This window comes from Perognathus longimembris, chromosome 1, assembly GCF_023159225.1.
Source record: "Perognathus longimembris pacificus isolate PPM17 chromosome 1, ASM2315922v1, whole genome shotgun sequence".
Classification (NCBI taxonomy): domain Eukaryota; kingdom Metazoa; phylum Chordata; class Mammalia; order Rodentia; family Heteromyidae; genus Perognathus; species Perognathus longimembris.
Window position 1 is genome coordinate 28,592,294 of NC_063161.1, and position 25,521 is coordinate 28,617,814.

Sequence of the window (25,521 nt, forward strand, 5' to 3'; positions counted from 1 at the left end):
AGGAATCCTCAGTCACCACCAAGAGACATGCAAGCCCTTCCCTTGTGAATTAGCAGCTATCTTCTCAGGCTAGTCTATCTTTTATGGATTTTACTAATTTGCCTTTGACACAGTGTCTTTTCCTACGTCTCAATAACCTGATGTATTAGTGAATTTTCAGTCTTTTATAAAACCTTGAATTCACTTTAAAGGGGAGAAGGGTACGATGTTGGTAATAATTTCATGTAAGTTGGTTTAAAACGTTTTCACCACTTCACCTGCCTTGAATATAGAGCACATTTTTGTCAATAATTCAATGCAATGGAGTAAATTTTAAATCAGATAATGTGATGTATGGGCTGCAAAGACTAAGAGCCTACAGATACACAATTGAGTCGTATTTTGTTTGTATATAAATTTAAAAGATCAATGACCCAATTTCTAATTATCTGAGGGGTTGTTTTTTTAAAAGCAGTGTTTGCCAATTAGTGACTACTTAAACCCATCTGGCAAAATATTAAAAAATCGAGACTTATCGCTTAATGCGACCATGAATGACAAAGTATTTAAAATTATAAAGGCCAAAATATAAAAACTAGTGATAAAACTCATGACATTATGGACCCTAAGCACATACACTAACACTGAGCTCTTCCTAGTCTCAAATTTAGTATTTTTGAAAAAAATTCTAGAGCAAGTTTGCAGAAATTGACATTTTAGTTTGATTTGATTGTAATATTGATTTTTTTAACTTAGATGGTTATATCATCCATAAAGAAGACATGTCAGAAATAATTCTAGGTTACCATCAAATATTTTTGTTAAAAAAATATTCTGATCATGTAAAACAGTATTTATCAAAATGAACTCCAGGTAATGGAAGCAAGAGGCATTTTCCTATATTGTTGTTTTTGTTTTCTTTTCTTTATTTCTTGTTCGTTTATCTGTATTTGGGAGGGCAAAAGGGATACACAGAAATGGAGGGACAAAGGGTGAACAAATGTAGCAGTGGTACTCACAAAGTACTATGCTAGAAATGAACTATACAATGTGTGGGTGGGGGTAGGAGGGAAAAACATAGACAGTGAGGGAAGCAGTGACATTTTCTGAAAACGAAATGTACTTTTTCCTGACTTTTGTGAGTGTAACCCCTCTGGATCAACACCCTGATAGTGATATTTTTAATTAAGTAGAGCTAAAGGACAGAGAAAAGGTATCACATCTTTAGTACGGCATTTTTAAAAGCATGACTATAAGTATTTTGATCATTTTAGCAGTTTATCTTCTGTTAAACTTTAAACCTTAAATCTGTAATTTGGCTTTCATTCCCAAAGATTTGATATCTTCTGCGTGTTGGTGTTTTATGAAAAATTAGGAAGGGAAAAAAGATTATTATAAACTTGTGAATAAGATAATAAAATATTCAATTCTTGTCTGCAAAAATATTTTCCAGATAATGATAAATATAATAAAAAGGAGGAATACTAATTTGTGGTTTAAAAATGCTCAAATCATTATCATCTAAGTAATAAAATCAATCAGAAACAAAATTTTGACTGGCATGACAAAAACTGTGTTTGTTTGTTTGTTTGTTTTCTTGCTGGTTTTTATTACCTCCCTATGTTTTCCAGGCTGGCTTAGATTTATCATACTCAAGCAATCCTCCTGGCACTTTTTCCCTGCTGTTAGTAGGAATTAAAGGTATATGCTACCAAACCTGGCTCTACAAATAATACTTTAAAATTGTATCTGAGTTCATTTCAATTAGCATCATCTTATATGGTCATGTGTACATAGTTACTGAGCTATTGTGATCCTCTGCTAGGACCATCCTAGACTTACACTAATTACTACCAATGAGGGAAACTATGGAGCCTGTCTCTGCGTCTGGCTTACTTCACTTAATATGATTCTTTTCCAAGTCTTTCCATTTCCTTTCGAATGGGATGATGTTATTCTTTCTGAGAGAAGCATAGAATTCCATTGCGTGTGTGTATATATACATATATATTACATTTTCTTGATCCATTATTGACAGATAAGAACCAAAGCTTATTCTAATTCTGACTATTGTGAGTAGTAGTGCTATACACACAAGTGTACAGGTATATCTTAATGGTCTGGTGACTTATATTCCTTCAGAAACACATCCAAGAGTGATATAACTTGTACCTTATTTTTAATTTTTTAAGAACTATATAGTATTTTCCAGAGTGGCTGAAAAATGTTTATTTCCATTCGCCTAATAAAGGCATCTAAGTTGGCTCCAAAATGAACTCCAAGATACGGAAATGAGAGTTTTTGAAGTACTGTGATTGAAACAAAAATACTTATTCAACAACAATTTTTACCCCTCGATCACAAACTCCATTCGGTAATCTTAAAAACCTCTGTGGGTTACTTTTTATCGGCACTTAGTCTTCCTGCCTTAAAAGTAAAAGTATTAGATGATTTAATATCATCACAGCAAAGCTTGGTGTACTCTCATGCACTATTCTGCGTTTCTTTGTAGGATCAGCCATAACATCCAAATGAGAATGACCCTCTGTGCTCAAAGGAAGACATGCTGGCAAACTCAATTTGAGAATGGGAAGAAGGAAATAGAAAAGTGTTCTTTGTTAACCAATGGTACTGTACATGACATTTCAAAAATTCAGTGTCTGAATATAAAAACAAAAGGTGGTTACTAGCAACTTAGGCATGTGGCCATAAAGTCACATAAAGAATTCAAACATAACCCCCTCTGTACACCACTCTAACAATATATAGTTTTTAAAAGAATAAACTTATATTAAAAGAAGGAATTCCAACTTAATGAACTATTTTTGAAAGTAATAAGAGTTTAAAAAATAACATAAATCAAACCATTTAGACTATAACAGAAAACACACAGTTAGGTAATGGTGTGTGCAGTTTCCGTTGCCACAACACAAACAAGAAAAATGTAATTGGAATAATCTCTATTGAAGAGAAGAGGAAGGAAAGTAGGTTTCTTAATATTAGGAGTTTAATATCTTCATTTCCCTAACTATATGTGTGAGTGTGTGTTTATGTGGCTGTGTCTTTAAATTGGCCTATAAAAATCTCAAAGGCACAGCTCAAGTATTGAGCCAACACAATTTAGAGAACATGATAAAATTATATGCCACCTAGTTGAGCCTCTGTATTATTTACTCTGTAATAAAGGTTCATATACATATATAAATGCATATTTATTAGCATGTATGTAAGTAATAAATATATATGTATACATATAAATGATGGGATATATGATTCATATATAGATACATGTATTGTGCAGTATACATGTATTTTACAACATATTTCACCTCAGCTTGACAAGCTGAGGGAAAAGAAAGAAGTGGAAAGCACATATTTATTTCCAATAACCTAATGAAAAGAGAAATTCAAAGCTAGGCACCAGTGGCTCACACTTATAGCCAGCCTGGGTAGAAAAGTCTGGGAGATTCTTATCTCCAAGTAGTAATCAGCAAAAAGCCAGAAGAACCAGCACAAAGAGAAATAAATAAATATATACAAAGAAAAAAACATTTTCACCAAATGGTAGTTTGAGTCAGAGAATTAAGAAATGAAAGCAACGATTCTGATGAATCTAAAAAAATAAGAAATTCATCACTTCAGCAAAATCTTATCCTCATAATGCTCATAATGACATCCTTCTGTCTTAGCCCAGCTGTTATTAGTCTTTTCCCACACCAATATGCAAGACATTATGAAAAGCACAAGCACTTGTGAGATGCTGTGCCATTCTCAAGCACATGTCTCATGTCTCAAAGCCATTCCTCAGCTCCAAGATCATCAGCCCTCATCAGAATACTGGCAACATCCCCACAGACACTCGTCCTCCACTCTGAGGGCTCAAGGAAAATCTGATTCTATCCTCAGTACAGTATTTGGCAGAGTTATTTAATACATTGTTGGTTGAGTGAATGAGTGAATGGCGAAGTGAATAAATGCCAGTGTGATCTACTGTTTAAAAATTTGCATTACTCTTTGTTTAGGTGAAACTTTGAAGCTTGCTTAACAACTCAGTGAATCATCTTAGAAGAAACATACTGTTTCCATTTGGGATATCTCATCTCCTTCCGCTGTAGGATCTTGATGATTTGGGAGCTACCTCAGGGGAAGATACTTCTGTAGCTATATAATTTTTTTATTGATCTGAACAACTATAAGATAATGGACAAAGTGCAGCATGTTCAGCCGTTGTATATTTTTTTAATTGATCTGAACAACTATAAGATAATGGACAAAGATGTAGCATGCTCAGCAGTTTAACTGAAAGAATTGTACCACAGATAAAAGAAAGAAAGTTCAGTGCTTTTATGTTAGGTTTTCTCACTTTGCTGATCTAAGGTAGGAGAAATGAGTAGGTCAGCTAGGAAAGAAAAACATTACATACGTTATAGAAATGCACAAAAGGACAAAAGTCTTTATCATTTTGTTTTGTCAGTCCTGAGGCTTGAACTCAGGGCCTGAGCACTGTCCCTGGCTTCTTTTTGCTCAAGGCTTGCACGCTACCCCATGAGCCATAGGGCCACTTCTGGCTTTTTCTGTTTGTGTGGTGCTGAGGAATCTAGCCAGGGCTTCATGCATACTAGGCAAGCATTCTACCGGTATGCCACACTCCCAGCGGCAAAAGTCTTTATCTATCCCTCTTTTCAATCCTACCCTTCAAGCTTCTCTCCCTGTGCTAATCTTTGGCAGTGGACCATGTTTATTAATTTAGCTAGTATCTCTATCCCTCCATGATATCAACCTGGAAAAAGATAAATATGACTTAGTCTTTCACTCCCAAAAGAACAAATCATATATGAGGGAGTTTTTCAATTGTCTTGGATTTATAAAAAAATCAATTTTGTAATGTATTTAAGTGAAATCTCAGTTCAAAAGTGTGAAAATGTTTCACTTAAAATATACCATAATTTCAGTTTTATTTTGGCCCCATAAAAGCAAATACATACCTTAGTAAATAAACTTGTTTTGCAAAATTTTATTGAACCACCCTTGATATTCAATTAAATATGTACCAAGTTAGTAGCTTACTAAAACCACTATGTGTCAGTGATAACTGAGGAGAATTTGGCTTAAATAGGACCAAAGAATTTAATGTAATAATCTTTTTGCTCATATAGTGGTAAGAACAAATTATCGTTGATATGAAGTAATTCTGTGTGCACAATGAGGGTATAAACCATGTGTCACATTTCAGTAGGTAATGAGAACCAGTCCAGACACAACAGAAATTTTCTGATGGAAATGTTTGCTTTCCCCTAGAAGACAGCATACCTTGGGCAGTCCCGTTGTTCCAGATGTGTAAAGGATGTATAGTGGGTGATCTGAGAGGACCGGGACACAGTCATGTGACTGGGCTTCTGATATTTCTTCTTCCCAATCAAGATCACGACCTGGCACCAAGGGAACCTTCTCCTACAGAGCAAAAATACAGAACCACGTACTCTAGAAATTAGATTCAACCACATAAATAACAGCGTAACACAATCTATGTAAGTCTACTCAAAGTTTATGCTTTCATTGACTAAACATCAGTGAACATTGAATTTAAGGCTGGGTGTTAAGTGCTTATAAGAATCTAGGCATTTGATGATGGCTTGAACTGGACTAACAAAAGGATGTTTTACTCAAATCTAGAGATTTCCTTATGATGCTCTATCTAATGCATTTCTATTTTAATCAACAATTTGAGCTTATTGAAGTCAGTGCTCTGTGTTTCTACACACACATATATATGCTAGGAAACATATATGCCACTTCATCAAGTTCATTTCTCAGCTGAGATGAAAGATTCAGAAAACAAATTTCGTTCCCTGAACCCTTAATATATCAATCAGGGCTAACAAAACCACATAGTTCAATACATGTATTTTCAATAAACTTTTTTCAATACATGCTATATGTGTGTGTCAATATATGTGTATCTATGGGCTGGGGATATAGCCTAGTGGCAAGAGTGCCTGCCTCGGATACACGAGGCCCTAGGTTCGATTCCCCAGCACCACATATACAGAAAACGGCCAGAAGCGGCGCTGTGGCTCAAGTGGCGGAGTGCTAGCCTTGAGCGGGAAGAAGCCAGGGACAGTGCTCAGGCCCTGAGTCCAAGGCCCAGGACTGGCCAAAAAAAAAAAATATATATATATATATATATGTGTGTGTGTGTGTGTATCTATGTATATATGTGTGTGTATTTTCTCTTCATAATGAAATATAAACTAAAATTAAAATTCTCCTTTCCATAATGTTATTTAGGATTGATACTTCAATTAACATTCCAAATGAGGTAATGTACAATTAGTTTTAGGGATAAGGGATAGAAATCTGTTTGTTTTTTTCAAACACACAGGTCCAATTTTGAAAGATATTGAGAGGATAGGATATGGCTACAAGGCTATCCATTTTTTTCTAGGTTATTAGTGTGATGGAAATGTTTTACAGTTAGAATCAGGCTCTAAATTTAAATTTTATGGTTATAGAGCCATAAGTTAAGCTGGTATACATCTAAATAACTGAAGTAGAACTTTTAAAACAGTGGCCACCAAATGGACAGGTAAATGAAGAGACAAGCTTTAAAAAGGTTACTTTCATTATGAATGACAGCTGTCTAAGTGGAATTCATACCTATGTAATATGTGGTTATTTGGGGCTGGGAATATGGCTTAGTGGTAGAGTGCTTGCCTTGAATGTGTGAAACCCTGGGTTCAATTCCCCAGCACCACATAAATGGAAAAAGGCAGAAGTTCTTCTGTGGCTCAAGTGGTAGAATGTTAGCCTTGAGCAAAAAGAAGCCAGAGACAGTGCTCAGGCCCTGAGTACAAGCCCCAGGACTGACCAAAAAAAAAAAATATATATATATATATATATATATATATATATATGTGGTTATTTTCTGAGTCATTAAGTAAGTCAGGAAAGCTTGTGTGACCTTCTACTTCATGAAGTTCATTCCTCAGCTGAGATGAAAGATTCAGAAAACAAATATCATTTCCAGAACCATTAATATATCAATCAGGGCTATCAAAACTACATAGTTCAAAACACATATTTTCAAGTAAACTTTTTTCAATACAATATTACGTAGATAATTTCTGAATGAATAAAAACATTTATAGATAATCATCTGAATGAAAGACCCTTCATGAAGGTGAAATGCCAGGCCCATATGCTGCTCCTGCCTCAATCTGAAAGTTACTTCCCGTAGCCATTGAGATAAGCAAATAATGTTTCCATTTATTTTTATAAATGAAATGAAAACAACTCATTTGAAATGATAAAATCTTTAACATCAGAATTAAAGAGCTATAAAAGTCACTGCAGTACAAAACGAGAAGAGTGGATTGAGTGATCACAAAAATGATTGCAGGTCTATGAGTTTTATAGGTCTCTAAAGAAGGAAGCAGTAGCACAAATGATTACACTCTTTAAGCTAAGAACTGTAGGTTTGTATAAAAGAAATCAGACAAATAAAGCAAAAGAAAAACATACAATTTATCATATATACACACTCATATATGTATATATACACATGTATATGCATTTACTCTATAGACATCTCATTCCTACTTGCTAAAAATTCTTTAAAGGCAGCAATTTGAGAACACCAGGTTTACCAGTGAGATATGTCTTTGATTCTGTCATTGCTTGCCTGAGGCTTAGAGTAGCAGCCAAGTTTTTACCTCTACTGGCAAAAACCCAATCCTGGTTAATGAGCCCACCACCCAGCCTCATAATCTGTGGCTCTAAACTCAAAACAAAGCCAATCCACTGGGTTTAATTATGGGCTAAACAGTAGGCCTTGGACAAGAGCTATTCAAAGTCTTCATCTATGTCAAATAGAGGAAAGAATCTGGAGAAGAAGGAAAAGTGAGCAAGTTTATATGAGGTAAGAAAAGTTGATGATTATTTGTAGCAAAAAAAGAAAATAGGCTTGGCATTTTAATAGAATAAATATGAAACCGCAGCATGCACATACTATATGTTTATACAGTGAAAGAAATAAGTATTGGTATAAAATAATTTAAACAGAGTTCAGACCCCATAATAAGTAAACATTAGGCTTTGCTTCTTCATCTATAAATGGGACCAGCAACAAGATCTAGTTCTTGGTTTACAAAAAGCACATTGTGTTGTACGCCACCCATTGTTAGTTCTTCACAAACTCCATAAAAATCTATATCTATATCTATCTATGTGTGTGAGCAAATAGCACATACGTAATCATGGAAACACTTTATTTTTTAATTTGTTTCTACCATTCCTCTAACCTTTCCTTATCCGAAGGTGTTTTATTTTCCTTTGGACTTTGTCTTCCCTGATTTACTAGCACCAAAGGCTATTTTTAAAAAGTGTGCTGTAAGACACTGAAAATACTCGGTGTTACGGTATAAGAAACACAGACTAATAAAACATTATGCAGGAATTTAATGTAATATAATAGGAATTGTGCAGTGCTAGGCTCTCAAAAATTCCAGCAAATTTTACATGAATCTTTATACTCTTATAATTTCATTTCTGGAAAAAAAAAACTAGTAATCTTCTGAAAATATAAAAACACAAAACTTTGCCCACTGTAAAAAGATATGCCTGGGTATGGAAATAAAGTACTCATCAAAGTTACTGGGAAATGAACTATGCATTCTATTCACTTATATAATACTGAATTTGCTTCCTTAATAGGTCACAGAACAATAAGGATAAAGAGGACCCATTAGCGTGTTTAATCTCATGAGAATATTCAGGTTTTACTTCATGATTATCATTTATTTCTAGCCTAAATTATTTTCATCAATTTTAAAAGATACTTTACATACTAATTAACCAGGCTTCTCTAATAGCTAGAGGATTGAACACTTGCAGTCAGACTGCAAATGTTCACATTCCCAAATCAGATGGAAAGTCAGTGTTTGTAAATATTACTGTTAAACTTAAAGTAATAAATGACACCCAATATATTAATAGGACATAGTTCTGTGTGTTATTTAAATTTTTAACCTTGGTTTATTTTTTAGAGAAATGTTCATATCGCTCTTCCTTGTGAATAACAATTTCAGGGTGTATATTAATAGTTTATGACTCAAGTGTCTCATATGATCAAAATTAGAATCATTCTTAATATACTACCATGAAAAAGAAGCAATTTAAATACTGGGAATACCATATTGGGGCGATTGTAAATGAGAACTTTCTGTGGTTGGTGCTGTCCTATTCTTATTGCTTCTTCCAGAAGTGGTACATATTCCACCTTCCTTCCGGGTTCAATGCCAAAGGATGCTGTAACAACCACCTTGGGCTAGAAAGGGAAAAGATCATAATTGAGAAAGATTTAACAATCATAATTAAACCAATCACAATATTTCAGGTTCAGACTGACAGGTTCACATTTCTAAAGAAATGTGTGAATGATTGAGCTTTATATTGAATCAATGGCTTGAAAAACCAATAAACCAATTTTATATGTTATAGACCTAAGCACTTACACATAAATCTTGTTTTGAATTACAGACTCAGTGGTGTTTAGGGCTCATTAATATGAACTCTATAAAATTATCTTCCAAAGAATTCATTAAGTCAAATACATTTGCCATGATTCAGTGAAATGCAACACTTAGGGATCTGGTTTGCACACACACACACACACGCACACACACGCACACACACACACACACACACACACACACACGCTGGTTGTTGCTGGGCTTGTAATACTCCAAAGTGGCTGAAATCATGAAGCATTTGTTTTTATGTTTTCTGTGTATCTCTTCTAAATGCCTAAAGAAACCACACAAAAAGAAAGCCCAAACCTCCACTAATTTTGATGATGTTTTTCTCATTCTAAATACATTTGTTCATCAAATATTGTATTTTTAATTTTATGTGTTTTATTTTAATAGAGCAAATTCTATTTCAAAGAACGATATGTTTTAAGTCCCATGAAAACTGAATCTGTCTGTCATTAAGGTACATTCAACCTTCTTTATCTGACACTTTGGTAGTCACTCTGTGGGGTCCGTCATTGGAATTAACTTCCTTTTCTTGGGACATACTGTGCATGCCTCAGATATAGGACCTTTGTCACCATGCTCATTCATACCCACATTGGCACATTAAGTTCTCCAAGGCCAGGTTTAAGTATCATTTGCCTTCCTGACTCCTATGCTTAAGACAGCATTAGCCACACCATAAACTCACAACAAAAATTGTGTAACTAAATAAAAATATTCCTTAATTTGCAGATACAAGCATATCATCATCCTTTTCTATCTACTGTTTCTACACCAAGAGATCCAAAGCAAAAGTGACAGAATAAATTTTTCAGGAGACAAGCAACTAATCCACAATATCACATTTATGCCTGGATTCTGACTCCTCATTATAAATTATTTCACCTAGGGGATGTTTGCTCTGGGCCAAATATATGCACATATAGTACCTTCAGCTCTTTGAATATCATTCAATATTCATGGAGCACAGCCTCATGCAGTTGCATAGCTTGCCCCAGGTTACAAGTGGTAAAGTTAGAAGAGGGTTACTTCTGCATAATGGTGGGCACTTCTCTTTCCACTACGCCAAGCTAAATTTCAAAGAAATGTGTTTAAATGAGGTGAGACAAAAGAGGAAATAAAAGCAATTCCTGTTTCCTTTTATTTTATTCTAAAGGTAAATATTTGAATTTAATTCACAGCTTAATGTTAGTAATACTGAAGTATATAGCTTTAGATAGCTCTCCTTAAGGTTAGAATTGTTTCTAATAAACAGAAGTCATGTAACATCAAATTATGAACCTATATAGAATATGTAAGAACTTAAAATAATTTAATAAAGTCAAACTTACACTCTTTCTCTGGAAAAGCAATCCCTTTCTCAGTTTTATTCATAATTTTTGTGTCCATCTACATGATAAACATTCCTTATTTGCCAGTTCCAAGGACAATATCAGATACACAGAGGGAGCTGAATAAGTAGGTGTTCACTGAATAGTTGTTAGTCATTTTCTTGTATGTCTCATCACTGGAGATATGACAAGATAATTTGGAAGGCATGCACTTTATCTTAAGATTCCTTAAACTACCTAAGAAGATACTTGTCACACCAACTCGGTGAACTGACTCAGAAATAAATGTTTGTTTAACAGATCTATGCCAAAGAGAAAATGTTAAGTTTTAAATATATAATTGGAAAGGAAGATATCAAATGAATGAAATCATTCTTGGCTAATTCCTCCTTGGGTAAATGTGAACTGGACCGTAGATCTACCCACAATTTGATTTCTCAGAAGAAAGCACTTACCTTAGCATGATCAATGCGAGTACTTAGTTCTTTGGAGGCAAACCCCCCAAATATGAGGCTGTGGATGGCACCGACCCTGGCGCAGGCCAGCATGGTGTATATGGCCTGTGGGATCATGGGCATGTAGATAACCACAGTGTCACCTTTTTGGATTCCATGCTTGACCAACACACCAGCCAGTTTAGAGACCTGTTGCAATATGAAGCATTGAATTTTCAGTGTTAGTTCACTAAACTTGAAGGCTAAGGGAGTCATTCTAGAAGGGTGATCACCACTGTAGTGGATTCAAGAAACTTACAAAATGTACTTGAAGATGGTGATAATGGTGACACTAATAAGATATCTGCACTATCACTGATCATAAATAACTATACTAGTATGTCATATGAACTTCATGGTTAATTTTTTCTTGACTGTTCATCCTACTTAGTAAACCATCATTACGGATCCGCCATGATAGAATTAGGAACATAAAATTAACTAAGGAAAGATGCAGGCTTGATCCTGTAGAACAGGTCTGTCAAACCAGAAGAAAAACATAAAATAATTATAAATTTAGATACATACAGGAATAATTGTTAAAAAGGCAGCTACTAAGAAAGAAATTCTTGCTTTAAACATTTAAGCAAATGAAACAGAATTGGACTTTACTGTCATTTCCATTTAGGAGATAAGGTAACAAACTCAGAACTGATACAGGACAGCCAAAGTAAGATTAAAAAAAAAAATAAGCAGTCAGTGGTACAGCCCAGAACTGTCACAAGTCCACTGATCACATGCTCTCTGTTCTTCCTTTTCCCTCAAGCCATTAGTTTTTCTTTCTAGCTTTTAAAAGTTATTTATTGAAAGTAATTTCCTTTTGGATTAAACACCCAAACCTCTATTGGCATTAATATGTGTTTTAGGGATCAAACATACAAATATTTCTTCCCTTTTAACATGTCATTTTTCACTTTCTAGTAATAAAAGCAAAATAGACCATAATCTCATACATAATTTATTGTAAATAACCTTTCCATGGACAATTATAGAAGTCTATGGGAAGCATGCCCAGACCTAAGGAGTTTGCTTTTCTTTTACTTAAAAACTGTATATTTTATTTTATTCTTTCTCTCTTAAGAACATAAGCAAAAGCAAAAAAAAAGCTCCTGACTCATCACTGTACTAAGGGAAAAAGGCAGAAAACTCGCCACTGCAAAACCAGTGTTGACTAGAGAACAAGATTCAGGGGGGAAAATGAGGGAGGAGGTAGCAAGTTGGATAAGAAATGTACTTGCCTTACATATGAAGCTGTGAACCCTTTGTACTTCACTTCGACAGTAAAGAAGAAGAAAAATAAAGTGTCTGGCATATAATTTCTCTCTCTCTACCGCCCCCCACCCCCATGTCCTATAGACTCTCACCCTGTTCCCTTTTCCTCTCCACTGCAATCATATAACTAAGTAAAACAACAGAAGAGCTCTACTTTCCAAGTACTTATATTTAATCAGAGGGAATACTTTTTTTAAAAAGAAACACTCAGTATAATAATTGTGTTATATACTATATTGATGGATCATCAACTCTAAGGGGCAGAGAGCAGACGAGAGGGAACTGAAAGTCCGGGGGAGGGGGGGAAGTGAACGCAATTGTCACTGGGAAGATTAAAGAAGTCGAGAAGTTTGAGAATAAGTTGGCATAAACAAATATGCTCATTTAAGCAATGGAAACAAATAGCATAAAAATGTAAGGGGAATTTTATAGGATAAATCAAGTGATGTTCAGAAGACAGGAAACAGTAGAAAGAACAAGTAAGATGCAGCTGTGGAACAATTCAGAGAGCACAAGGACATGTAGGTGTACAGTGGGTAGTTGGAAGGACTACAGCTGGCAATTGGAAATGGTTCTTCAATTAAATGAGCAGAGGAGGTTTGAGAGAAAGAACTGGGCTAAATGCCTATTTATGGTTCCTCTCACTCCACTCTACTTCTTCCTCCTGAGGAAGTTCAAAGAATTTTGAATCCTGACCAATTTTCGTCTATGTCTTCATTCACTTCCTCTGCATAGTTGAAGAAAGATGTCAAGGGGGGAGATCTCAATGTAAACAATTTCATTCTTTCCTATACTGCCAACTCTATAATTGAATTCTATGTAGCTGTCTAGCAGAAAGCTACAAGAAAAAAATCAGGCCAAAAGAACATGAACTATAAACTAAAATGCATGGAAGTAAAAAATAAAGATTGAACATGTTGAAGTTACAGACAAATATTCTTCTAAGAAGATACACTCTACTAATTCAATGAAAACACACTCTATTAACTCTACTAAGTTAAACTAGATCCACTCTACTATGGAATTGCATTTTCCTGTCTCCCAATGTTGCTAAAAGATGACCACAACTTTTCAGTCCTCTGAAAGACATGAGATCAGGGAAGTCAGATTTTGACACTTAGACCTCAAACTGGTTAAGTCTTATGCTAAATGTAGCCCCCCTAATATATTTAAAGTGGGTCATATCATAATAAAGTAAAATGAGCCACCACTTCAAATTTACCAGGTGTCTTGAAGTATGACATGGCCATGGTTTGAAGTGACTCTTAAGGATGTTTAAGCTGGAAGCTGAATGGCCAGCACAGTGCCATACAAAGATAATGGAAGTTTCAATGTATGGTGGTGGTCTACCAGGAGATCATCAGGTTACTGTGTAGGCATCATCTTCAGAAAGATGAACATGGTTCTAATGGGATCCAAGCTGATTCTTGTAAGTGGGTTCTTACACAAACAGTGCACTGGGTCTCTCGAACTCTCTTGTGTTACCACGTAAAATCTCCCTTTCACACATACACACTTAGGCTAAGGTGGCATCCACGATGTTGTATTGGAGAAAAAATCAAACCTCACCAGAGCCAAGCATGCTAGGTGCCATGTTCTTGAACCTTCAAACTCAGAGCTGAGTAAACACTTCTTTTCTGTATAAAGTTCCCATCCACTGATGTTGTGTGATACAAATTGGACTAAAACAACATACGATTCTAGGTCACTAGATTCTCTTGAAAAACTGGAAGTTCTAGCAATATGTTCCTGAATGACATAAACAAATTAAATATAGTGATCAACTGAGCAATTTCCCATAACTCTCTCTCCCTGGGGCTATTACATCATCATTCTTTTCTATTTCCTTCCTTTTCCCTTCCCTTCCTCCTTCTCTCCCCTCTTTCCTTTATAATTCCTTTATTTTTTATTTTCTTCCTTTTTCCATCCCTTTCTTTTTTTTCTAATACCAACAATTGAATTTTTCCACCGACCCACTTCTCCCATTCGTATCATCTCTTTGCTCCTGAAGGTACAGTTGCTTACAATGCCTTGAAATCAACTTTGTCAAATTAGACTGCAGTGATCCTCTGTATCCACTAGATGGAGGAAATGTGGCATTGTTTGTTGGAGCTACTCAGTATTTTCATTTGATACCATGATAAAAAAAAGATTGTAGAATTGGTCTAAAAGCCAAAGTTTCACATGGCCAATATAAATACTTATTTTTCCAGTATTTTCTATGCATAACTATCACTGTGATCATTTCCATTGGAACTTTAAATAGAATAAAGAGTAGTGATGTTCAAATTGAAAACAATCACAGGCAAGGTTGGGCAATAGCAAAGACTCAGACAAAGAGAAAAGGAGAGAAGGTATAATTTCAGTGATGTTGCCTTAAAAATGCTAGTCAAGTCAATGACCATGTAACTAGATTTTAAAAACCTGTAATGATGAAGAAAACTCCTTAACAAGATTGAAAATAAATGACCTGCTAGAATAGATGGGATTTTCCATTGAAATATGTTTACCAAAAAAGCTTACATTTTGGTTTATTTGTTCATTTTCTTATTTATTAATTATTTGTGTTAGTACTAGGTCTTGAACTCAAGGCAGGGTAAAAACTGGCACTTTACCCTTAGAGCTTTACCCCCAGTTTCTGCTTTTTGCTGGTTAATTGTAGATAAACACCTCTCAAATTTGTCTTCTAGGACTAGCTTTGAATCAGGATCCTCAGATCTCAGCCTCCTTACTAGCTAGGATTACAGGCATGAGCCAGCAGTGCCCAGTTGACATTTTGTTTTAAATATATGTTGATGATTGACCATCACTTCTGTACATACACATATGTGCCTTTATTTTTATTATTTTGTTTTTACTTATGCACACTAAAAAGATAAACCTCTAGCTTCAGTGAGTAATTTTTATTTTGGCCATGTGCATACTATATAAGTAGGTAAACAGAGAGTATCAGTTGTTCAGAGGTTGCTTAATTAGACACTGAGATGGACATGTTCAATTGCACCTCCCTGTACAACTCTTTATTTTTTTTTCCTGTACAACACTTTAAAGTTCAGAATAAAAGGTACACCAATGAAAAACATTACTTAATATCAAAAATATTCAAAATTTTGGGTTTTTTTTTGGCAGTACTGATAGTTGAGTTTAAGGTCTTGTGCCTGATTGTGAACAAGTTAACTATTTGTCACATAAGGCTTCACTTTTTTTCCCAACCTAGTCTCAGAATCTAAGTCTGTCCTCTATGCCAGTTCCTTCTCATTTCTTTTTCTCAAGTAGTTGTGATTGCAAGACATAATATTTGCAGAAATAATATGTCAGTCATGTAAATATCTGCAGATGACAAAAGAAGATTCTAAAATGTAACATTTTGGGGAAATTGACCATTTGTTAGATTCAATTTGACACTGAATATTCAGTCCACAGAACTTTAAGTCAATTTAAGTATTTGATAACCTTTTCAACAGCGGAAAAGTAGTCTATTTAAGAGTGAAATTTATTATTACTTAAACAGAAGGAAAAATACTTTAGGAGTGGCATTCTATTAAACTTTGGATTAACTTTTATAAAATATTATACTATCCCAAAACCTTACTGACAGTGGTTTAGAAAACATGTTCTAGTACATTTTTCCTTGTCAATATTTTTTTTACAAATGAAGGAATAGCTCCCTGACTTAGAATAATTATTTTTCTCATTTTCATTTTCTTCACATGTAGGTTTTAATCAATATCTGGCCACTTTTAGACTATGTATTCACAAGCAAAGTGAAATAAAAAATCATTTAATTCATTTAGTTCAAGGTTGAAATAACTGCAATTTCAATAATCTGTGTGCTTCTGAGACTAATGTGATTTTCAGGCTGTATTTCACAGAAAATTAGTTCAATCTTCTATTTTTCTATGCAGATGTAGTTGAGTCTTAACAAGAAATATGTGCTTCCATTTCTTCAATATTCTTCCATTGGAATTTACAAGTATATCATCAGAGTTTATTACGTCTTGAAAAGGAAATCTTGTTAATTTTAAAACTATTTATAAATAATAGGCCATTGTCGACAGAGGAAGTATTTCTGAATCAAGGAAAAGTCCAAAGTCTTAATGCAAACTAGCATTAATATACAAAATGACTTTAATAAGTACAATAAAATAGAAAGTATACAATGAAAAGTTCATGGTTTGCCTTCATGTTTTACCATTTTAACCTCTTTAACACCACACTAGGTGTTAATAATTGGTTCTTATCACTCACTCCTGCTTTCACTCACTTTACATGTTCTGCCCAAAACCCTCATCCTCATGAGAGGTGTCATTTATAAAGACAGTTCTGATTGTATTTGGCAGAAATCCAGTCTAAAATGAGTTTTGAGGCAACTGAGAAGGCAAGAAGATCCTCTCTATATCACACAGAGTTGTTAAGGCCCATTGAGTTTATATATATGCTAAGAGCAATTGAATAAGTCCGTTTCAAATACTGTAACAAAATACCATAGGCTTAGCTTAAGCAGAAGGTTTATTTGGGCACAGACTTCTGGAGTTTCCAGTCCATGATTTGACAGCCTCATGGTTTGAGCCTCTAGACATGGTTGTGGGATTATGGTGGGAACATATGGTGGGGCAAATCACTTATATGTTCATCCAAGAAGAAAGTAGGAGGAGGGGGGAGAGGAAGGGGGGAGGAGGAAGAAGAAGAGGAGGAGGAGGAAGAAGAAAGAGAAAAGAAGATGACAATATTATTGGGGCCCTTCAAAGCCAATCCATATGATCCAATGCTTTCCCATTAACTTCCAAAAGTACCACACTAGAGTCTATGCCTTTTATCAAATGGGTCTTTGTAAGGCATTATGCATATTCAAACCAAATTGTATAAGTATTGAAAGATGCATTTTCCAGATTCTTAAAATGCAATCATTATTATAAACAATAGAGTTATAAAACTGAGGTTAAAATTTAAAAACTGGTAAGAAATTTTCATTGCAGACTTGTAGGAAGTAGTCATTGATGAGTAAAGGGAAGAAGGAGGAAAAGTAGTTCAAAAGTGGGTTTCTGGGTTCAGCAAGTAGTTGACAATGCTACTCACTCACCAGATTTAGAAAACATGTGAGATCAAGAATCTGAGTGGTAAACAGACCCTGGAATGTAGCCACCTCCTTAGCAATTCTAGAAATGATCTGAATAGCAAGAGAAGAATGTGGGCTCCTGATAAAGAATTCAAAGTAGGCGTTGTCAGTCAGTGTAGCCATCAAATATGTGTTGCCAAAGGCCATTAGAGTAGGGCTAACTACCCAGGGAGGAGGCAAGGCACAGGGATCTAGAAGTGATGGGTAGTGATAACAGAGAGCTGTGGAGAAGAAGAATTGGCCAGCAAGGATGAGGAAACATGAAGTGAGGACCATCAGACTTTTTTAAGACTGCTACAGATGTGAAAAATTGAACAGAAATGTTGAATATCTCTAGGAATTATTACTAAAGCATAGTAATTACGTTAGCTGAAGCAGTTTCAGAGCAATTAGCACATTTGTCTGGATTTTGGAGAAGTGTGTGATTAAAAAATATATAAGTCAAGTATTTCAGTTAATCAGTGGAGGAAATTAGATAGGAAACTGGCTAATAGCTGAAAGATTTGGTATGCTTTGTTTCCTAAGCTTATGTTTAATTGACTCATAAAACTGTACTTACTGATGGAATTCTAGAAGATACTATATTTTGTTTTTTAGCCAGTTCTGGGGCTTGAACTCAGGGCCTGATCACTGTCTCTGTCTTCTTTTTGCTCAAGGCTAGCACTCTACCACCTGAGCCACAGCGCCACTTCCGGCTTTTTCTATATATGTGGTGCTTAGGAATCGAACCCAGGGCTTCATATATATGAGGCGAGCACTTTACCACTCGGCCATATTCCCAGCCCCTTAGGAGATGTTTTTATGCATGCATACCTTGGCAATGTGCGCATCTATCACTTCAAACATTTCGTTAGTGAGAAACCTTCAAATAAATTTCCATTCCGGCTTTTTGAAACATATAGAACATCACAATTATCTGTAGTTACACTTCTGTACAATGAGCATGGTTTAAGGGAAAATAAAACAGTGTGCATGATTCCAGGCATAAGAGAGGCTAATAGAACAAGACCCCTAAAAAGGAAATAGTTGATGAACGAGCTTGATGATGCCAAGGAATGAATCTCCATTATAAAATCAGGGAAAGAGAGGACCATGGGTTGGATGTAGTCAAATCCATATGTTTGACAGTGGAAAGTTCTCATCATAGCTCCAGTGTTGAATCAATACTTCATAAAAAGCATGAAAAATTGAGATGAGCAGGTCAAAAGTTTGAAACAGTCTTTGGAGGGAAAAACAGAAACATATTAGCAAAGCTAAAGAAAGCATTGAAATGCAACATTATGATCCAAACATACACTGAACCATGAATATACTAGGCCCATATTTGTGAATGTGTTTTCTCTTCAACAAAGTTCAACATAGTATACCATGGAACCCAGATAGTGTGGAATTAGATTGATCCAGGCTACAAAATTTGCCACCGTTGTTATGATGTTCCTACAAAATTCAAGGGAGGAGTTACATGGTTTAGTTTAACCATACAACTGAGGTAACAGAATTAGAAGATGGAAAGTAGCCTTAACTGATAATCATATGCTATCAGAACAAGTAAAACTATAATTTATAATATAGTATTATGTCTAAAAATGCAAACTGTCTGAAAATATGATGATGTTGCATTGTATAAGAGCATAGAGATCTTGCTAGTCATCAAATGTTATGGGCCTTAATTTACACACATTTTTTTTATCCTTTCTTCACCTTCCATTTACCAAAATTTCCAGATTGCAAGGTTCCATTGTATATGTGCTTTTCTATTATTATACACATTAATCCCTCCTTTTATTCTTGGGAAAATACTTCTAGGTTTCTCTGTTTCTCTCCACCATTCATTCCACAACTCATTAAAACAATCTCTGATTGAATATGTAGTTCTTTTGTGCATTTGTTATTGTACAATACCAAAAGACTGGGTGAATATTTTTTCTTTATATTAAAAAAGATTGCTGAATTGTTCATTTAGACGTTTTCTTACATTTTAAAGTAAAAGAAATGTTAAAAAGAAAGGAGATAATTCAACAAGAATAACAATACATTGTTTAGGTCAATTCTACACTGATTAGTTAAAGTTCTAATTAAGCAAACACCCTGATTTCCAATTTCCTATAAGCAGTATATAAAATATAACAATCTCTCTGGGTTCCTCAAGCCTGCTGCCTATACTGTGGTGCATTTCTGTTCATCTTTATGATTTTGTTCGCCAATACAGCTGGAAAGTCAATCAATACATGTGAAGCGCTCATAGAGAATTTGCAAAATACCTCCAAGTACATTAGAACATTTGTAATGTTTGGGTCTATTCCAAGAATGTCTAGATCATTCAAGTAAAGTTTCTGTATATATTTAAAGGAAGAAATTTCACAAATATATTAAGAAATAGTAACAGTAGTAGAGCACACATAGCTCATCATATATACTATAAATTTATGACAAATGTCCAAAAATACAGCAAGTTTCCCACAAAACTACCTCTACAAAAGCTAAAACTGTTCAGTTTTATAATGTAAATTATGTTCTAATCAACAATGCCATGAGAAAATACACAATCTATTTACCCCAGATCTCTAATGTTATAGAACACTGCAGTCTATTGATTTATTCAAATTTTGTATTTAACTGTTATACGAATGTATGAAATGCACAAAAGTGAATATAGACCTGTCAAGTAAACTACATTAAATTTTTTAAGCAATACCAGGATTTGAATACACAACCAGAGCTTAGCATTCAATTTGCTGATTGCTGTATCACTGGAATCACTTCTGTAGCCCTACTTTTTGCTGGTTACATTTCTGCCTGGGCTGGCTCTGAACTTCATTCCTCCAGATGTCAGCCCCCTGAGTAGGTGGGATTACATATACAAGCCACCAGTGCCCAATTCACTTTCCCAGTGATCCCAATCTATTCTGGCTTCACACACTCTGCCTGATACACTTTTAACTCAAATACTCTTGTGATCTCTCCCAATGATCATTTGTGAACTGGCTAAGTATCAACTTCTCATCTGTGTACTGACAAGCATCTTTCCCTGACTTACATAACTGAAATGGAAACCTAACCCAAGCCTTTAGTTTTTTGTTTGTTTATTTGAGTGGTTGTTTTTCTTCTGGTCCTGGGCCTAGGCAAGATACCTGAGCCTTTCTGAGCTCAAGGCTAGTACTCTACCACTTTGAGCCACAGCACCACTTCCGGCTTGTTCTGAGTAGTTTATTGAAGATAAAAGTCTCACAGACTTTCCTGCCCAGTCTGACTTTGAACCACAATCCTCAGATCTCAGCCTCATGAGTAGCTAGGATTACAGGCATGAGACACCAGCACCAGGCTTCCTTTAGTTTTTAAAAAATTATATAATATCTTTTTTGTAACCTATAATATAGCTCACTAGTTAGATTATGATTTTTCCTGTATAAAAAGACTGCATAAAAACCACTCACTGTTAGAAACCATGGTGTCATAAGAAGTGTCAGATATTATGAGGTGTCCTACAAGTGTGTTTTGAATTAATGAATAAATACGTTTGATATCATCATTACAAAAATTCAAAGTAGATGGCTTACTGTTCTCGCTGAGTTCACTGTCTAAAAATTCAGTTTAACTATCTTGCTGGTAAGTCATCTAGGTAGAACTATCCAGGAATGATAAAAAATTTTTTAAAGAATAAAAGCCCTACATCAGATTTCATGGTTTCCACCATGGTGAAAATGAACAATATAAGCAAATCTTTGATGCAGGATTCAGATTTCTTTTTAATTAACTTACTTTATTGTTATTATAGAGGTTATGTACAGAGGGATTACAATTGCATGAGTCAGGTAATGAGCCCATGTCCTTTCAAATAGTGTTATCTGTTCCCTCATTCTCTCCCAGTCCATTCCTTCAGTCTCTACCCACGAGTTGTATAGTTCACTTTCTTTATTGTCCAGTGAGCTCCACTGCTGTCCTTTCTCATCCTTTTTCCTTTGAGTTCTGTACCATCTCTCCAACCCTTCCAAAGATGTACACATAACCGTACATAAGATAAAGAAGACAAAATCATGAAAAACTAAAAACTAAAAGGAAAACAAGTGTTTCCATATATTGGAGTTTGTTTCACTATGTATATTATCTTATATGAATATGAACAGGAATTTATGCATTGAGTCTTTGTTTTTCCTCTCCTAATAGTGTCCTCTTTTGTTCTCACTGTGGGTGATTATCTAGAATCCTGTATAATTCATCAGTTCCCAGTGTATTTCAGATCTAATTTCTGCATATCAGAGAGAAAATGCACCATTTTTCTCTGAGCTTGGCTTACCTCACAATGTGATTTGTTCTAGTTCCATACATTTCCCTGCAAATGACATTATTTTATTCTTTCTAATGGTTGTGTAAAATTCCATTGTGTATAGGTAACACATTTTTGGATCCACTCATCTACTGTGCTTCTGGGCTGTTTCCATCATCTTGGCTATTGTGAATAGCATGGCAATAAACATAGATGTGCAGGTATCTTTATTAGATCCTGATTCATGATGTTCAGGGTAGAGTCCCAGGAATAGTATGGATGGGGTGTAAAGGAGGCCTACGTTTACTTTTTTTAAGAACCTGCAAGCTGTTGTCCAGAGTGGTTTTACTAGTTTACACTCCCATCAACAGTGTAATAGGGTTCCTTTTTCCCCATATCCTCATCAACATTTGGTTTTGTTCATATTCACAAAGTTGGCCAATCTTATTGGGGTGACATGGTATCTCAGAGTTGTTATGATTTGCATTTCCTTTATGGCCAGGGATGGTGACCATTTCTGTATGTGTTTTTTTGTCATTTTTTTCTTCTTCTGAGCAGTCTCTCTTTAGCTCCCTTGCCCAATCTGTAATTGATTTATTAGATTTTTGAGGGCTAGTTTCCTGAACTTCTTATTTATATTGGATATTAGGCCTTTGTTTGATATATTGCTGGTAAAGATTTTTCCTACTTTGTTGGTTTTCTTTCTAATTTGGTAACTATGTCCTTAGCTATGCAGCAACTTTTTATTTTGATGTAATCCCACTTGTCAAGTCGCTCTTCTGCTTTATGTCCCTGGGACTCTATCAAGAAGTTTCTGTTTATACCTATAAGTTCTGTTTTTCCTCATCTCTCTTGAAACAGTTTCAGAGTTTCTGGTCTGACATTGAGGTCTTTGATCCACTTTTAATTGATACTAATGCATGGTGGGTGACAAACAGGGATCCACTTTTAGTTTTGTGCTTATGGATGCCCAGTTTTCCCACCACTAATTATTGAAGAGGCTATTTTTTCCACTGTATTTATTTAAGTATACACTTTTATTTCTGGGTCTCCTAATCTATTCCATTGATCTTCGAGTCCATTTTGTGACCAACTTATTTTTGTTATTATGGTTCTGTAGTAGAGTTTGAAATCTGGTACTGTAATACAACTCGCATTGCTTTTTTTTTTTTTTTTTTTGCCTAAAATTTCTTTGGCTATTCTAGATCTTTCCTTGTTCCTTGTGAATTTTAAAAAAACATATCTTATTCTCCCATTAGGCATGTTTGTAAAAGCAATAGTTTTCACTACAGTCATCTTTTATGTCTTTGGTTAGGTTAATTCCTAGGTAATTTTTGAGGCTATTGCAAATGGAGTTATCTTCATGGTATTCCTTTCTGTTTGTACACTGTTTGTATCCTGCTACTTTACCAAAGCAGTTAAGCAGCTCTAGGAGCTTGGAGAGGACGTTTTTGGGGTCATGCAGGTATAATATCATGTCATCTTCTAATAGGGATATTTTGATTTCTTCTTTCCCTGTGTGAATCCATTTGATATCCTTTTCTTATTATTGCTCTGGCTAGGAATTCCAGAACTATATTGAATAGCATTGGAGAGAGTGGACATCTTTGCCTTGTTCCTTATTTTAGGGGAATGGTTTTAGTTGGCTGTTGGTCTGTCCTATATAGTTTTTATTATTTTAAGGAATTTTTCTTCTATTCCTAGCTTCTACAACCCTTTTAACATGAATGGATGTTAAATTTTGTTGAAGGCCTTTTCTGCCTGATGTTCCTATGCTTCTTGATTTGGCTGTGTTGACATGATGAACTACATTTATTGATTTGCCTATGTTATATCAACCTTGCAACTGTGGGATGAAGCCTACTTGGTCAAAGTGCACATTTTTTTAAATTTGTTTCTGGATTCAGTTAGTGTTTTATTGAAGAGCTTTGCATTTGTATTCATCAGAGAAAATGGTCTGTACTACTCTTTTTTTCTGTTGGATCTTAACTGGTTTTGGAATGAGTGTGACATTGGTTTCATAGGATGGATTTGGAGGTGCTCCCTCAGTTTCTATTTCAGAGAAAAGCTTGAGGAGTATTGGTATTAGTTGATCGTTAAAAACCTTACAGAGTTCAGTGGTGAATCCATCTGAGTCTGGGATTTTCCTGGTTTAAAGACTTCTGATCTCTTCCTCAATCTCATTGCCGGCTACTGGCCAGTTTAACTGGGTTTATATCTTTTTGATTGAGCTTAGACATCTTTGTCCATTTATGGTAGATGAGTACAGGTTTTAAAAGTAATCCTTTATAATTGTTTGGATTTCTTGGGTGTTTGTTGTAATGTTTCCTATTGAATCTCTTATTTCATTTATTTAAATCTTGTCTCTTCTTTTCATTGTCAATCTCATTAGTACTCCATCATTTTTTTTAACTTTTTCAAAGAACCAGCTTTTTATTTCATTGATTTTTATGTGTAGATTTTTTAGTCTCTATTTCATTAATTTCTGCTCTATCTTTCTATCTCTCTCCATCTAGTAGTTTGGGTTTTGGTTTATTCATGTTTTTCTAGCAGTTTTAGTTACATTATAAGGTTATTTACTTGAGCTGTTTCTGTTTTCCTTATGTATATGCTTAGAGCTAAAGTCATCACCTCTAAAACAACAATAAAGTAAAATAGAAGAAAAAAAAAGAAATCCACTAAAACAAGGAAGATCCTCACCCCCATTAAACATTATATTTTCCTAACATAAAAAGTAAAAAATCAAAATGCAAGAATAATATTTTTAGAAATAATTATTCCTGTTAATGGAGGTTTGGATTTCTCTTTGTCTTTTTCTAAATGTTACTGAATGTTCTGTTCATGAACTCATTCGGTGCATATCAGGATCCTTCTCTCAGAGTGAAGCCTGTTGAACCTAACATCTGTTTAATGGTTGAATAAAATATTTTGTCTACCTTGAAGTTTCTTTTCTCTAGTTAGAAGATCATATAAGTATATTAATAAACAGAGTAAAAGCAAAAATAAGCTAGTATATTTTAGTGCAAAATTTGGAGTCAATGTTCTGGATTTCACCGTGTGGAGTAATGTTTTCTGGAATGGCAGGAAGTAAAAGTAAGTTTATGCTTCAGACAGCATATTGATTTCATAGATAGTATCATCTCTAGAAATCTGTTTGAGGAAATTCAAAAAGATTGATTATTGAATTGTTATTTTTGATTGAGTTAAAAATAATATTTTGATATTTTTGTGTGGAAAAGGGGAAGATAGAAAATTCCAAATTGCTGTTTTATTATTTAATTATATTTTCTCAATACTAAAAATTGATCTAGCAATCATTTCTATGTATCTCATCCATTGAGAATCTAATTTAACTTTTACTAAACTGTAAAGTTTCAGTTATGAAAACTTCAATGAAAATTTAACTTGGCATTAGTAGATCCAGTTTACATAAAAATAAAGACACTGTTAATATATATATTATAGAACCTTGTATTATACAAATAGCTCACCTAAGTAACAGGGCTTATAAAAAACTGGTTGGGGGGCT

The 25,521-nt window shown here is 34.7% G+C and overlaps 1 protein-coding gene across 2 annotated transcripts in view; it reads right to left on the reverse strand.

Moving 5' to 3' along the window:
- Window positions 1-25,521, reverse strand: part of Acss3 (acyl-CoA synthetase short chain family member 3) — a 135,172-nt gene that overhangs the window by 82,369 nt on the left and 27,282 nt on the right. The window contains exons 3-5 of one of the 2 annotated variants that reach the window (XM_048358946.1): window positions 11,302-11,490; window positions 9,170-9,304; window positions 5,290-5,430 (exon numbers count right to left, since the gene is read on the reverse strand). In XM_048358946.1, the coding sequence (XP_048214903.1) occupies window positions 5,290-5,430; window positions 9,170-9,304; window positions 11,302-11,490 (465 nt within the window). The remainder of the gene's footprint in view (window positions 1-5,289; window positions 5,431-9,169; window positions 9,305-11,301; window positions 11,491-25,521) is intronic. The other variant, XM_048358951.1, reaches the window with a different exon arrangement.